This window comes from Erpetoichthys calabaricus, chromosome 4, assembly GCF_900747795.2.
Source record: "Erpetoichthys calabaricus chromosome 4, fErpCal1.3, whole genome shotgun sequence".
Taxonomy (NCBI): domain Eukaryota; kingdom Metazoa; phylum Chordata; class Cladistia; order Polypteriformes; family Polypteridae; genus Erpetoichthys; species Erpetoichthys calabaricus.
In genome coordinates this window covers 231,941,821-231,959,129 of record NC_041397.2, presented here as the reverse complement: position 1 = coordinate 231,959,129, position 17,309 = coordinate 231,941,821, and the positions used below count along the sequence as shown (strand labels likewise).

Below are 17,309 nucleotides of genomic sequence, written 5' to 3'. Positions count from 1 at the left end.
GTCATCATTTTTATTTTTCTGCAAAAATAAATTTTTGTCTATAATGAGCAAAATAGTCAATGTGTTTGGGAGAGTGGAATGAATGTAGCATGATTAAACATTGCTTAATAGAAAATGAGAAACAGTGAAAGATGCTGAAAGATAATTAAATTTAAGAGCAAGAACTTATTGACTGCAGGGGAGGATACATAATGTGATACAGCTTAACAAAAAAAAAGGGTTTAGCTTCAAAAAGACAATCTATAATAGTAATTTATAATAAACAGGAAACAGGAGTGGTTCTCTGCATGTAGAGCCCTGGAGGAACTACTTCTTATTCTATGTGGTTTGCTCTGCTTATCAGCCCTGACCAGCCTTTCAAGAATTACTTACAGAGTGCACTTTTAATGATCATCAAAGAGACAGAATACATTTTTATCAACTAAAAGTTTTTAAACTAGCTTTACTAAATGCCTTAGAAAGGCAAGGGCCACAGCTTAAGGGATATAGGAAGAAAGACTGAAGGCATAGTCCAGGACCAAAAGGCATACACCATACTTGAAGACATTATGGTGGCTCTGAGGCTAGGCATCTGCACTGGCAATCGGAAGGTTGCCGGTTCGAATCCTGTAAATGCCAATAGGCCCTTAACCTGCAATTGCTGAGCACTTTGAGTAGTGAGAGAAGTGCTATATAAATGCAAATAATAATTATTATGATGCTACAAAGATCTGCATGTGGTGGTAAGTCTTAGTTTCGGGAGTATGGTAAACCAAATCAGCACTCTGAGATAATCGAAATATTTTAAAATGCAAAAGAATTTTTCAAATATGGGAAATTAATATATTGTGGCAAATAGACACACATTAAAAAACACTTTTCTTTATACTGGTAGTGCTCTACATATAAGTGCTACAAACGGAAATATTCTAATTAAGTCTGCCTCATTTTTTCTCGATACCAGGGTGAATACACCAGCAGGCATCAGTTAGAAGTGGAGGCAAAGTCAATCCCCCTAACTTCAACAGAACAATAGCCTCATTACTAAAAGTTACAAAACAAAATTAAACACGACAAACTGTTTAAAGCCGAACATCAAAGAAATTCTAATTAATTAAAGTCTGTTTTTAGGTGCAGTACTGCAGAGCATTCCAGGCTGTCAAAGCCTTCCGTCACTACAATATGTATTAAAAACAGAATGAGGGTAACACACTACAAAGTAACAAGTTATTGTAATCTGGTCAAATTTCCTAGTAACAAAGTAGTGCAATGCATTGTTTTTTTTAAATTCAGGTAGTCATATTATAGTTATTTACTTAACTAGAATGTCATTTCTTGTGTTCCATTTAAATCACATTCGAAGGGTCTGCATACCCTGCCCGATTTGCTCCATATGTGCACATTATTTTAATGCAGGCTTTGAGTACATTGAGTTTTATGATGATATCAAATTTGTACTTAACACAGATACTCATTTATGAAAATACATGATAGTTAATTGTCGTTATCAATAGTCACAATATGCAACTTTTAGTCATAGAGTAAGTCAGACTTGTTGTCACACATGTCAATTTAAACAACTGAAAATTGCTGAGGATGCCAAGTTATGCAACTGTGTATTAACTTTCCAGCACAGATATGCTCTCCCCTTTTTCTAACAACCAATAAGGTGCTGCCTGATGGAACCGAAGCTTTAAGATGGGTTAACATACTGTATACTGTACATCAAGTTCAGCCACAATCTTGCCTTTTTTCTTTTTTCATTTTTGTTGTGGTATGTAAAACCCAGCCACAGGGGATGCACAAACCAGTGTGTTTCTTCGTGCCGGTCCCAAGCCCGAATAAATGGGAAGGGTTACATCAGGAAGGGCATCCGGTGTAAAATTTTGCCAAATCAATATGCGGACAACAAATTTCCATACCGGATTGGTCGAGCCCCGGGTTAACAATGACCGCCACCATTACTGTTAGCCAACAGGGTGCTGGCAGAAATTGGTCTACTGTTGGCCGAAGAAGAAGAAGGAGAAGAAGAGGGGGAGACGTGTCCAGAGGCAGGAGGAGAGGAGGAAAGTAAAGAGAGTGGAACGGAGGGTAGGAACTTTGAATGTTGGCAGTATGACTGGTAAAGGGAGAGAGTTAGCAGATATGATGGAGAGAAGGAAGGTTGATATATTGTGCGTGCAAGAGACTAAATGGAAGGGGAGTAAGGCCAGGTGGATCGGAGGTGGATTCAAATTGTTCTATCATGGTGTGGATGAGAGGAGAAATGGGGTAGAGGTTATTCTGAAGGAACAGTATGTCAAGAGTGTTTTGGAGGTGAAAAGAGTGTCAGGCAGAGTAATGATTATGAAGCTGGAAATTGGAGGTGTGATGATGAATGTTGTTAGTGCATATGCCCCGCAAGTTGGGTGTGCAATGGGTGAGAAAGAAGATTTTTGGAGTGAGTTGGATGAAGTGATGAACAGTGTACCCAAGGGACAGAAAGTGGTGATTGGAGCGGATTTCAATTGGCATGTTGGTGAAGGGAACAGTGGAGACGAGGAAGTGATAGGTAGGTATGGTGTCAAGGAGAGGAATGAAGAAGGTCAGAGGATAGTGGATTTTGCCAAAAGGATGGACATGTCTGTGGTGAATATGTATTTTAAGAAGAGGGAGGAGCATAGGGTTATGTACAAGAGCGGAGGAAGATGCACACAGGTAGATTACTTCCTATGCAGATGAGTTGATCTGAAGGAGACTGAAGACTGCAAAGTGGTGGCAGGGGAAAGTGTAGTTAAGCAGCATAGGATGGTGGTCTGTAGGATGACATTGGAGATCAAGAAGAGGAAGAGAGTGAGGGCAGAGCCAAGGATCAAATGGTGGAAGTTGAAAAAGGAAGACTGCAAGGTTGAGTTTAGGGAGGAGATGAGGCAGGCACTGGGTGGCAGTGAAGAGTTACCAGACAGCTGGGAAATTACAGCAGATGTAGTAAGGGTGACAGCAAGAAGGGTGCTTGGCATGACATCTGGAAAGAGGAAGGAGGAAAAGGAAACCTGGTGGTAGAATGAGGAAATACAGGAGAGTATACAGAGGAAGAAGATGGCAAAGAAGAAGTGGGATAGTCAGAGAGATGGAGAAAGTAGGCAAGAGTACAAGGAGATAAGGCGCAAGGTGAAGAGAAGGATGGCGAAGGCTAAAGAAAAGGCGTATGATGAGTTGTATGAGAGGTTGGATACTAAGGAGAGAGAAAAGGACCTGTACCAATTGGCTAGACAGAGGGACCGAGGTGGGAAAGATGTGTAGCAGGTTAGGGTGATAAAGGATAAAGATGGAAATGTACTCACAAGCGAGGAGAGTGTGCTGAGCAGATGGAAGGAGTACTTTGAGAGGCTGATGAATGAAAAGAACGAGAGAGAGAAGAGGTTGGATAATGTGGAGATAGTGAATCAGGAAGTGCAATGGATTAGCAAGGAGAAAGTAAGTACAGTTATGAAGAGGATGAAAAATGGAAAGGCCGTTGGTCCAGATGACATACTGTACCTATGGAAGTAGGAGAGATGGCAGTGGAGTTTTTAACCAGATTGTTAAATGGAATCTTGGAAAGTGAGAGGATGCCTGAGGTGTGGAGAAGAAGTGTACTGGTGCCGATATTTAAGAATAAGGGGGATGTGCAGGACTGCAGTAACTACAGGGGAATAAAATTGATGAGCCACAGCATGAAGTTATGGGAAAGAGTAGTGGAAGCTAGGTTAAGAAGTGAGGTGATAATTAGTGAGCAGCAGCATGGTTTCATGCCAAGAAAGAGCACCACAGATGTGATGTTTGCTCTGAGGATGTTGATGGAGAGGTATAGAGAAGGCCAGAAGGAGTTGCATTGCGTCTTTGTGGACCTGGAGAAAGCATATGACAGGGTGCCTTGAGAGGAGCTGTGGTATTGTATGAAGAAATCGGGAGTAGCAGAGAAGTATGTAAGAGTTGTACAGGATATGTACGAGGGAAGTGTGACAGTGGTGAGGTCTGTGGTAGGAGTGACGGATGCATTCAAGTTGTAGGTGGGATTACATCAGGGATCGGCTGTGAGCCCTTTCTTATTTACAATGGTGATGGACAGGTTGACAGACGAGATTAGACAGGAGTCCCCGTAGACTATGATGTTTGCTGATGACATTGTGATCTGTAGCGATAGTAGGGAGCAGGTTGAGGAGACCCTGGAGAGGTGGAGATATTCTCTAGAGAGGAGAGGAATGAAGGTCAGTAGGAAGAAGACAGAATACATGTGTGTAAATGAGAGGGAGATCAGTGGAATGGTGAGGATGCAGGGAGTAGAGTTGGAGAAGGTGGATGATCTTAAATACTTGGGATCAACAGTACAGTACAGTAATGGGGATTGTGGAAGAGAGGTGAAAAAGAGAGTGCAGGCAGGGTGGAATGGGTGGAGAAGAGTGTCAGGAGTAATTTGTGATAGACGGTTACCAGCAAGAGTGAAAGGGAAGGTTTACAGGATGGTAGTGAGACCAGCTATGTTATATGGGTTGGAGACAATGGCACTGACCAGAAAGCAGGAGCCAGAGCTGGAAGTAGCAGAGTTAAAGATGCTAAGATTTGCACTGGGTGTGACAAGGATGGACAGGATTAGAAATGAGTACATTAGAGGGACCGCTCAAGTTGGACAGTTGGGAGACAAAGTCAGAGAGGTGGGATTGCGTTGGTTTGGACATGTGCAGAGGAGAGATGGTGGGTATATTGGGAGAAGGATTCTAAGGATAGAGCTGCCAGGGAAGAGGAAAAGAGGAAGGCCTAAGCGAAGGTTTATGGATGTGGTGAGAGAGGACATGCAGGTGATGGGTGTAACAGAGCAAGATGCAGAGGACAGAAAGATATGGAAGAAGATGATACGCTGTGGCAACCCCTAATGGGAGCAGCTGAAAGAAGTAGAAGTTGTGGTATGTAAAACACAAGACATCAGACAGATGAGTTTCTCTTCTGTTTGTGAGGTCCCTTATTCTTCGTTGCTGCATTATATGCATTGTGCCAATGAATTTTCAGCTCTCGTGCACACAGCTCCTACAACTAAAGACAGAATCAAATGTGTTTGATTTTGTCGGGGTGAGTCATGGACTAGTTAGAGTGAGTTGCTGGGTATGTCAGACTAGAAATTCGGCCTTCATAGCAACGCGCCACTGACTGCCATCGACTCCCAAAGATTATGTAAATGAAGAGTACGACCGAAAACCACTGGAAAAGTTGTCTGATGTGACATGGCCTTAAGAAATCAAGATTTAGAGTTTTACTTTGAAAGATTTTCAGTTTTAGAATGCTTTAGAAGAATATGATTAATGAAGAGAGATGGGGAACATCTATATGTAAATGTATCATTTTGCTCAGTGTGGTGTACAGCTTCATTTTTACAAGTTATTGATTATTTTCTCTTTATTAAAACACCAAATGGACATTTGGGTATCAACCTTGTACTTTCTTATTGGTACATATTCGCAAGTAAAGTAATGGAACTAATGATTATAGTAATCCTGTTAAAATCTGTGTAATTTGTAATCAAGTGTATTCTTTGTGTAACTACCTAAACAGTGATTACAATTACTTCTTATGAAAATTGAAAATCTTTTATAATCCAAATTTCTTTCACATGCACCCCTAGGCATTTATAGGCCTTGATCCCTTTAAGTTATATTTCCTGGAGAAAGGCCAGAGTCACGGTAATCTTGGTTCTTTCAGAAGTCCATTACCATATTCTGGGTTTTACTAATATTGAGCTGAAGATGGTTTAACCCATATCAAACCAGAAAAGCATTCTGCAAGCCTATATATTGTTTCTCCTAACCACCATTTACATACCCATGATTTGACACATTTCAGAATTGGATTTAAAGCCTTACATGCATGTGGGAAACAGGAGGGTTGGCCATTGTGTTGCAGACACACAGCTCTACAGATTCATGAACTGACTAATCTCCCAACTTAAAGATATCTCAAAATGGATAACACCAGAAATTATTCTAAAATTGCAAAGAACATATTAAATATATATAAAAAATAGACAGGACATCAACCTTCCTGAAATGTATTTCAAATGTCATAGAATTAAGGGAATTATTTTGAAGATTTTATAAAAATATTGGCTTCTGCCTTGTGACTGATATTGCCAGGAAAAACTGTGTCTCACCATTAATTCTGAACTTGGATTTGGCAGGTTTTCATCATGAATGACAAAGATGTTTCTTCACAAATACAGCTGTTACTATTATAAAAGTTGGGGCTTTCTTACAGGAAGTGATTTCAAAACATCTACAATACAATTGGGTGGGAAGTTATCTTGTGGCATTCTGAATGTGACTGGTGTGACCACTGTTAATGCCTGAATCAGGTGCACACCATTCATTTTTTTCCTTTGGTGTACATTCATATACTGGCACAGTCCAGAAACATTCTGTCAAGTTATTTGGCCTGTGGTGTGTCCTGCAAATATGCCCATTCTGGGTTGATCCTGTTCTGTATACAGTTCTCAAGAGAGTGAGACTCTACCTTCTCATTTATCACGAATGCATGCCTGAATTTAGGATATGTTGTTTATTTTTTTTTTGTTTTTGTGACTGCTAAATATTTCTAAATTTATTTTACCCTTTGCCAGCTTCCATCTTTGCCTCAATGTTATAGCAAAAGCCGGTACCCACCCTACAGACTCTCTTTATTGTCTTAAACATATTTTTCATTCTACCTCTTAAATTCCTTTTACTGAAACTGAAATGATTAATTTTCTTCATTCATGCTTCACAACTCATATTCCATAGTCCTGGACTAAAGCTAGTAGGAGTTCTCTTGACTTTCTCTAGTGTTCTTATATATTTTACATAATATTGAGACCTAAGCTGCACACAGTATTTCAGAGAAGGACTCACAAATGTACCACATAGCTTAAGAAAATCCTGTCCTAATTTGTATTTGACATAGCATGGTGTGAACTCCAAACATCTTATTAACATTTTTAAATACTTCTGATCATTGTAAGGGTGCAGAGACCATTTCATCCTTGTCATAAACTATACTTTCATGTAATAAACCTCCTGAAAAAAGACATACTTCATTTGAAGATAACTGAACATGCTTTACATGATATTTGTAAATGTTATTTGGGCTTACGAATAATTGAAATTCCTAGAAATTTTGTAGTTTCACAGCACACCAAAGGATATTCAAAGGTTGCTGTAGCTGCGTTTTTCCAAAGTTATCAAAGTTCAGCAACTCTAACTCAAAAAATGGGATTCAACAAAAGCCTGATGCACAGAAATGATTCAACAGACAAAATATCTTCGTTTTTAAAAGTTTAGTTAAGATTCAAAGTAAAACAGTTCACACAAAAAAGAAAATTAAAATAGCAAAAAAGGGAGAAAATTCTTATTAAGAAAATTTCAGTTCTAAGCTTAATCTTGTTACATCTTAAATCGTTACTATTTACTTATCATTTCTGAACCATTTCAAAAACATTTCTGAACCATTTCAAGACGTTTCTGAACCATTTCAAGACGGTCAGAAAACTGTATGCTTATCCCATTTCTAAGTTAAAAATGGGTCTTTCAAGTCCCTGTTTACTGGGACCTGTTCTAAACACAACTAGATCTATTATCACACTGTTTCTCAGTTATAGCAAGAAGGTTCTATCTCTTACTAACTTATAGGGGGAAAAGACCATAACATTTTCTAAGACTATGGAAGAAATTAAATTCTATTCAAATTAAGCAAACATTAATATGAGTTTAACTCAAAACTTTAACTTTCTAAAATTGGCTCTTACAGTTGCATTAACAAAACTTACTTGGTAAGGTTGTGATTTTATTTTTTATTGTATAACATTATAAATTAAATCTAAAAACAATTCAGAATTTTATTCAGGAATTGCATTTTTTGCCAATGTCGAAAACATGAAAAGAAAATTCACACCAAAGAGTTGAACCACCTTTCACTATCATAAAATGTATACAATTTTTTAAAGGATGTATTTCCTCACAATCATGATGTGTAATAATTTGACACATAAAATATTGTTTTAAAGTAAAGCATTGTTCATAAATTTAAAAAATACTTAGCCTGTACATTTGGAGGTGATGGGGCCAGGAAAACAAAACCCTAAAACATACCAAATAAATCCATGTTGAAGAAGCAAAGCTTTTGATATAAGAAAACATGCCATCTGGATTTCTGAGGCATGCTTGTATCAACAACATAGATGGAAAGAAAAAAATTATCACATATTCACTGTGCTATTTTTGTGAGGTAAGAATATGTTTCCTGTTCACTTGTCTGGTTGCAGTGGTTGTCATGGCTGGATTTTTGATGTCTTTCACAGTTGCCCCTGCTCCTAGTTTGCCAAATATCTGTGCCTTTAGGCTGCATATTATCCTACTTTTGTCTCTGTCACTATGTTGCTCTGTTTCCACAACAAGATATATTCTGCCATGATTTGTAACAAATGAGGCTCTGCACAAATGTGTACCAAGTGACTAATATAGCAGCAGTTCTGTAGTATGCCCTAAAATCATCTAAATGGAATATGCATCTGCTGTAATTCACAATGTCCACCAGAGCTGGTGTCACATGTTTACATAAATCTATTGTTAAAATCAGATTGTTTTTGTAATTTTTTGCAGCTGTATCTGCATTATTTAAGATGCTGTATATGTCTATTTAGGGGTCTTGGGACCTGAGAAGGTTTAATATTTTTAGTGTCTTCTGGTGATGCCATCTTTGTCTTCTTTGAGTGCCAATCCCTTCATCATGATACAGGTCCTGGTTGTTAGTGTTGTGACCACCAATGTCATGACTTTAAGCGTCAGTTACGTGAAGAAGTTAAATGGTCATTTCTGCCGGTTATTCTCTATCCATGTTTGTGGATAATAAATAAATCCTTTCCTTTTCTTTTACTTATTTAGGTGCCAAGGTCTTGTTCTGGTTCCTGACAGCTGATTTTTGGTTTCCTTTATGGCTCTAATGGACAATTGATTTGACTCACAGTTTTGACCTCATTGTATTTATTTGTTTTAAATTAACACACATCTCCCAGTTCATTTCATTTATTATTACTGTTTCTCATCAGTATGATTATTTTCTTATTTCACTTTAACTCAAATCATATTTTTTAAGCAATGCTGGCACACATACTGAATCACGTGGTTTATTGACACATAAGCACTCAAATTAGATTTTATTCCGTAATGATGAGTGTTTTTTTTTTTGCCTATTACATTCTGTGTTGTTATTTTACGTAGCATACGCCATTCCAATCAACAATGAGAATTATTTACTTACTGTGGGGTGTTGGGTGTGAAGACAATAAACAAAGAGAAAATAAAAAAGAGAAATTATGCAATAGAGCCAAACCATGATAAAATAGGTTAAAGCACCGCAGAACAATTCTGAACTTTTATAGAAGATGCTGAGTCGCAGTTGTTAAGTATATGGTAATAAAAGAACTGAGGATAACATTTTTAAAGTAACCATAATTATTAATTTTCACCATTTCTTATTGGTAGACATCTATCCATACACCCATAATAATAATGAGGTAGTGCTGAGTTGTGATTCATATCACTTTTAAATCAACTTTTAGCAATTTTTTTCATCTTACGAGTGAAAAATTGAGAATGATTATAAGTGGGACATTTTTTTAGTGATTATTGTATAATTGTTTACAGAAAAAAAACCAATTCATATCTAGGCATGAATATTCAAAAACGTCAATAACATCTCTTGGAGATGACTTTTCAAAGTGAATCCACACCCCTGGGTCTGACAGATTACCATGAAGGTAGACGATTAATGAGATGAAGCACACAGCTGGTTTCCTTTTAAAATGGCTGAATCTCACAAAAAATGTTTTGCTTTTTTTTCTTACTAAAACAACATAGTTATTTGGTTTTGAATATGTGAGCAATCTCAAAATGACTATCGATACTCAATAACACTCTTGGCTTGAAAAATAAGTGTATTTGGTAAGTGTTAAGGCTTTTGTTTTTGTGTTAGGAACCTGGCTCCAACATCCCCATTTTAAAATGCAAGATTTGGAAAAAATGCTTCACTTTAAAATATAATTTCATGTTGCTAATAAATATATACCATGATTCTGAAGAAATAATTTCAACTTGAAAAACGTCAAACTTATTCTTTATTTCCTTTTTATTTAAACAAATATTTTGTCTGTTACGAATACTTAAAAGAATCCTAGACCTGTGGGTTGGGTTGAGTTTTTGTTGCAGCCTTTGGTTGAGATTATTTCTTGACATGGTGTCAGTGTACACTAGCATGTGGATGACATTCAGATTTATCCCACACTAATCCTATTGTTAATTTACTGCATCTTCACATCCTTATCTGCAAAGGAAGGAAAAGCACAAGAAAGATGTCCAACCTAAATGTCAAGAAGAACATGTTGCTGATGTCCTTCTCCATCAGTGGAAATCGAAATACCTTCAGTCTGAAACATAATGCTTATGAGTTTACACCATCTGCTGTGATTAAAATAAAAAATCTAATTATTTTTAAGACCAGTTTGTATTTTAAGCCTAACATCTGTTGCAAAATTGATTTCATTTAACTCTACAGGCTGAAGAAGTTGGCACATATATGCTTGTCACTTTCAGGATTGTTAACTGTAATGTTCTGTATCCTGGAAACAATCTCTGTGGTAATGGTACAATTATTTTGTAATGTTTATTTAGAAAGCACGTTGAATGAAACTAAATAAAATAAAGTTAGTATTCAGCATTTATCAGCCAACATAACAGCACACAGTAAATTATTCTCAAAATCATGGATCTTTGTGCATTCTTTTTATGAAGAATTATTTTAATTTTAATTCTTACTTTGACTTTTTTTCTCTTTTCTTCATCATGTAAAGCACTTTGAGCTACACTATTTGCATGAAAATGTACTATATAAATAAATGTTGTTGTTGAAGATACAGTGCATCCAGAAAGTATTCACAGCGCATCACTTTTTCCACATTTTGTTATGTTACAGCCTTATTCCTAAATGGATTAAATTCAATTTTTTCCTCGGAATTCTACACACAACACCCCATAATGACAATGTGAAAAAAGTTTACTTGAGGTTTTTGCAAATTTATTAAAAATAAAAAAACTGTGAAATCACTTGTACATAAGTATTCACAGCCTTTGCTCAATACTTTGTCGATACACCTTTGGCAGCAATTACAGCCTCAAGTCTTTTTGAATATGATGCCACAAGCTTGGCACACCTATCCTTGGCCAGTTTCGCCCATTCCTCTTTGCAGCACCTCTCAAGCTCCATAAGGTTGGATGGGAAGCGTCGACGCACAGCCATTTTAAGATCTCTCCAGAGATGTTTAATCAGATTCAAGTCTGGGCTCTGGCTGGGCCACTCAAGGACATTCACAGAGTTGTCCTGAAGCCACTCCTTTGATATCTTGGCTGTGTGTTTAGGGTCGTTGTCCTGATGAAAGATGAACCATCGCCCCAGTCTGAGGTCAAGAGCGCTCTGGAGCAGGTTTTCATCCAGGATGTCTCTGTACATTGCTGCAGTTATCTTTCCCTTTATCCTGACTAGTCTCCCAGTTCCTGCCATTGAAAAACATCCCCACAGCATGATGCTGCCACCACCATGCTTCACTGTAGGGATGGTCTGGCCTGGTGATGAGCGGTGCCTGGTTTCCTCCAAACGTGACGCCTGGTATTCACACCAAAGAGTTCAACTCTTTGTCTCATCAGACCAGAGAAGAAGAATTTTCTTTCTCATGGTCTGAGAGTCCTTCAGGTGCCTTTTTGGCAAACTCCAGGCGGGCTGCCATGTGCCTTTTACTAAGGAGTGGCTTCCGTCTGGCCACTCTACCATACAGGCCTGATTGGTGGATTGCTGCAGAGATGGTTTGTCCTTCTGGAAGGTTCTCCTCTCCTCCACAGAGGACCTCTGGAGCTCTGACAGAGTGACCATCGGGTTCTTGGTCACCTCCCTGACTAAGGCACTTCTCCCCCGATTGCTCTGTTTAGATCGCCGGCCAGCTCTAGGAAGAGCCCTGGTGGTTTCGAACTTCTTCCACTTACGGATGATGGAGGCCACTGTGCTCATTGGGACCTTCAAAGCAGCAGAAATTTTTCTGTAACCTTCCCCAGATTTGTGCCTCGAGACAATCCTGTCTCGGAGGTCTACAGACAATTCCTTTGACTTCATGCTTGCTTTGTGCTCTGACATGAACTGTCAACTGTGGGACCTTATATAGACAGGTGTGTGCCTTTCCAAATCATATCCAATCAACTGAATTTACCACAGGTTGACTCCAATTAAGCTGCAGAAACATCTCAAGGATGATCAGTGGAAACAGGATGCACCTGAGCTCAATTTTGAGCTTTGTGGCAAAGGCTGTGAATACTTATGTACATGTGCTTTCTCAATTTTTTTATTTTTAATAAATTTTCAAAAATCTCAAGTAAACTTTTTTCACGTTGTCATTATGGGGTGTTGTGTGTAGAATTCTGAGGAAAAAAATGAATTTAATCCATTTTGGAATAAGGCTGTAACATAACAAAATGTGGAAAAAGTGATGCGCTGTGAATACTTTCCAGATGCACTGTATAACTTACTAAAAATATAACTGACTATTTAAGATATAATTTAAATAGATTATTTCCAGGATAGCATACTGATTGTTTTGTGCAGAAGGGGTGGAAATTGTAATGGCCTCGGAGTTCACCAACAGAAATTGTACTAAGGTGCAAGGCTGTGATGAGTGGAATCGCAGAACCTGATGGCAGATCTGTCATAGTGAGTATGATGAATGCCGTTAAATATGTCTCTCCCCCATTTCCTTATGAAATCATATTTTAAAATTCAGCAAATCAAAGGCAAAAAGGGTGCAGTAGATACATCAAGTTAAACCAGCAAGTTAGCTTCTCTCATTACCACCTGGTGAGTGACTGGAAGAAATGATTTGCTAAGTTACTATTCATGATATCATGGCCAATGAACAGAAGGAGTAACAAGAGCATGGCAGTTAGTTAAGTGTGTAGGAGTTCCATACCTAGAGTCCTTTAGGTCATCAGCAAGCAAAATCTCTGCAAGAAGGAAAGGTGGATTTAGGAACTTAACAATATCCGGTTTGATGCCAAAGAAAGATAGAGGGTTTTTCTAACTCAGTGTCTGCACCCTTTATGACACAGGGGCCATAATTCTTCTATTGAGTCAAGTGGAAAGACAGAATCTTTTAATTAGAAGATTATAGCAATGTCTGACATTATATAGTAAAGACTGATGTCTTTTTCCTGATGTATGTAAGATCATTTTAAAATGTAAAGGAAGGAATCATGTAGTTCACTCTTGATACAGTATACAGGAGGATGATACCCAAGGACAGGGATAGAGGTATCATACTGCCCTTTTATAAATGCCAAGGAAGCAAGAAGAATGCAACTACTATAAGTCCTGCAGAAGGCCTTTATCAGGATGAGAGAAGGAATTATAGGAGGGTAAAGTGGCTATACTCCAGGGAGGTCAATTATGGAAAAAATAAATTAAACTGAACACACTCAGGCAAACCTACACATTCATGCAATGCCCACTAAGGACTGCAAAGTTAGACTTGTGGCCTACTTTTAACTTAGTCAATAGGACAGGGCTGTGAATTCTGCTTTGCAGCTGGGAACATACTATTAAGATCATTTACCCCATTTGTGCATTCTATGTAATTGATGCCAAGTTCCAAATAAATAAATGGTGTGACCTCAGACTGGTTCCAAAGAGAAAGTGTCATTATTATAGGATTGCAAAATGGCTCCTGATCTTTTTGTAATCCTTTTAGGTGAGATCTTATACCACAGGGTAATGTTGGATTAATTGATCTGAATCTTGAGCATGAAATTATGATGTTTGCGCTGATGCTCATTCTCTCTCTCTCTGCCCTTCCATCGACATCCACCTACATACTATGCTGGATCAAAGACCTATCAGCTCAGAAACGTTAAATAAAAATAGCCACCTAAAATCCAGGCACTTTGGGTGCCTAGACTTCTCAAGGAGAATTAGAATTGTTATTCATCCAGGTTGTATTCATTTGAATTGCTTCACATTTGGCACATTAAAAATCATAGTTTAGAAGATGTTATTCTAAATGAAGTAAATAAAAGTATAATCTTTTGAACCCCCTTCTCTCATTGCTTTGAATTTTTCCTAATAAAATATCTGTGGTCTTGATATAAGAGGGTGGAAAAATTTTACCTAGAGATTCAGTCAGCCCTATTTCATCCTGACCATAAGACAGATGACCATAGGACAGGCTGGTAAGTGTGACTTAATAGGACAAGTGTCAAAGGCTTAATTTACTCAGGCATACGTAGAATTTCCTAGGCATAGGCTCACCATCAAACCCTTTCACGGTAAATTAACAGTGGAGAAGGATTTGGAACAAATTGGACCTATGCTGTATTTGTCATGGAACATAGCTGAAGACTGAGATGGATTGGGTTGCATTGTGAATACACCTATGCTACAAAGACGGGCTTGGCACTAGAGAGAATAGCCAAACAGTTCCACTAATATGTGGATTTATCCTGCTGAAGCAGCTTGCCTCAGTGCCTTTACTTCAGGTTCCACTGTCTTACAAATGCTTGAAGATGAAACCCACTGTTTACATGTCATCTATCACCAGTTCCACCTACATCTTCTTTGTCTTCCTTCTTGTTCTCACCCCTTCCACCTTCATCACATCTTTCTCCACATCTTAGTCCACAATATCAAAATTCCTTGGCCTGTTTATGTTTATCTCATCTGCATCTCACACAATGAAACCTGTAGATTCATCTGATCGTTTGCATCTAAATAATTTCTATTTGCTCCATATTCTGCCTTCATTTACCACCTTTGTGGTGGTGGTTACCACCTCTTTGAAACAGCTTACCTTATTATATTAGTTCTGTCCCCACATTAATTACTTTTAGGTCATCATTGATGACTTATCTCTTTTCACTAGCCTTTGAGCCCATTAGAGGTTATATATTATGTTTGTATGTGATGGTTCATGTACATTCATGATTATCAGTGTGTATTTGTGTATGTAGGCATTTTGAGCACATTTTATGTTACAGTTTGTCATGATTGTGTTTTTTTATGTTTAGATATATTTTTGTTGTTTCTGTTAATTTTAATTTATCTTGTACAGCATTTTGGCTCAGTTTAGGCTGTTTTAAATGTGCTTAATAAATAAAGTTTGACTTGATTTGAGTCTAAAATACCATACCTCATTTCACACAACTGGCACAAACCTTTTCCTTCAATGCTAGAGAGATTTTTTAAAAAATCAGAATAGTGGACGATACTCAGAACACCATCCATGCTCACTATGACTGCCAATTCTGTACCTCTATTTAAAATGACACCAGTTTCAGAAAATGTTCCTGCTTTCTCTCAAAAGATTTTCATTTCCGGCATCTAATTTTATATTGCCTCTATCACTTAAAAAAACAAAGGTTGTGCTCAGCTCCTGCAAGCAATCCCTCACACTACTGCATGTTTCATAAACCCACTTTCTATAGCCATTTCAGTAAAGAAAGTTAGTTACAATACTTTCACTATATTCAATCTGCAGCTATGCATGTATCTGCCCGATCATACTGAATTATCACTTTGCTCTTTCCCTAATTTGACATTCAGACCTTTTGTTTCCATAACTCTTTTTCATTTCAGCATTTCATCTTTAATGTCACTTCACTTTTAACAATCAACAAGAAATTATAGCCTTATAAATACTTCCATGATGTGCTTTACTTATTACTTTCACTAACATTTGTGGAAATACCATTGACCACACCATCACTGCATAGGTTTCTCTTCCTTATACAGTATCTTTGTTGCTTGATCAAAATGTATGCTTCTATGTATGTCATCATCACTGCTGGTATTAACAGGTACTAACCATTTATTTTCATTAATTTACAAATATTTTTCAAAAACACCTTCAGAAATATAACTTACCTGATACAGTTATTTTATTTCCTGATTCAGTCTCTGCATTTGTCTCGCAATAAAGTCAGTGCATGTTATTAATTTCCTAGCATGAACTAAAACTGCTTTTTACTTTCACCTAACTCACACAACTTAATTACCAAAATCAAAAGTGTGTGCACTTTGTATGCCACGTGCCGTATGCCACATCCCCGTTTCTGCAAACTGAAATGAATACACTTCCTATCTGCTAGAATCCTTACAATCCTCCCAGTCATACTTCTTTTCTCGATCATCAACAGTACAGTATATGACTCCTAGGATGTCAGTTGCTTTAGCATTTCCTGCCCTGGTCAAGCTGAGAGGGTGGCTTTACTTACCTTAATTTTCTTCAGCACTTCCACAACCTCCTCTTTTGAGAAGCCAAAGCTACGTTCTTCCGTTTCTGCAGAATTAAGAACATTATTCTATTTGAATTAAGAGCATTATTCTATTTGTGTGTTTTATTGGACACATTCTCCTTGCACTGTTTCCTGACATTCTTTATCCCACTACTTTCAATAGGAGTGTTTCTATAAGCATTTTTCAAGTACTTAATTTCTGTTACCGGTATTTGGGTATCTGCTTTGTGGTCTTGAATATAATTTATTGTACTGTTTTGAAATGACTGCCTTGTACCTTCTTTTCCATTTTCTTGCTTTTACTAGGATTTTATTCTGCTTACTTAGTAGATTATCTTGTTACCTTCTGTTTGAATTTCTTGGCTAGTCCTTAATTTACCTCCCTTTTTTGCTTCCCTTTTAGTGTCATCATTCAACACCACATCTCCCATTGTTCTTAAGTGCATTTGTCTTGCCATAAAATTCAGTTGTTTTTACCACATATTTTTATTGCCTCATATTTATCAATCACTCTAGACAATTTCGAAATCTTCATCATCCCAGCTATATTCTCCATTCTGCATTGGTCCTGCCACGTAGTTCTTCAAGCATTTGATCTAAACAAATTCTACACAAGGGCCAGTTTAGGTTGGGATATTTAACCTTCGCCATGGACAACCTTCATGTTTTGACCAGATTTAGGTCTGCTTTTCTCTTTAACAGTTAATCAATTAATAAATGAACAAGTAATCATTCTCCTCATAAAACCAGATTTAAAATGTTGCTAATTTTATTCATGTCTCTTTTAAATATAACAATACACAAATATTTTTATCTTACTTAACTTGTGAATACATTTTCCTGTATACTCTTCAAATAAAAGCCAAAACCAGTCATAACCAGTCAGCTCTCAAATCCATAAATCCATAAAGGTTACCACCTGTATAATCATCTCCTGTTAAGATATCCCACATGAAGTGTTTTTTTATTCTT

The 17,309-nt window shown here is 37.5% G+C and overlaps 1 protein-coding gene across 1 annotated transcript in view; it reads left to right on the top strand.

The window, feature by feature from the left end:
- The first annotated feature begins 2,000 nt into the window (after nucleotides 1–2,000).
- LOC127527668 (craniofacial development protein 2-like) overlaps nucleotides 2,001–17,309 on the top strand; it is a 232,128-nt gene continuing 216,819 nt past the window's right edge. Inside the window, exon 1 of the mRNA XM_051927175.1 lies at nucleotides 2,001–2,865. Within this exon, the coding sequence (XP_051783135.1) occupies nucleotides 2,095–2,700 (606 nt within the window). The 5' untranslated portion in view covers nucleotides 2,001–2,094 and the 3' untranslated portion in view covers nucleotides 2,701–2,865. The remainder of the gene's footprint in view (nucleotides 2,866–17,309) is intronic.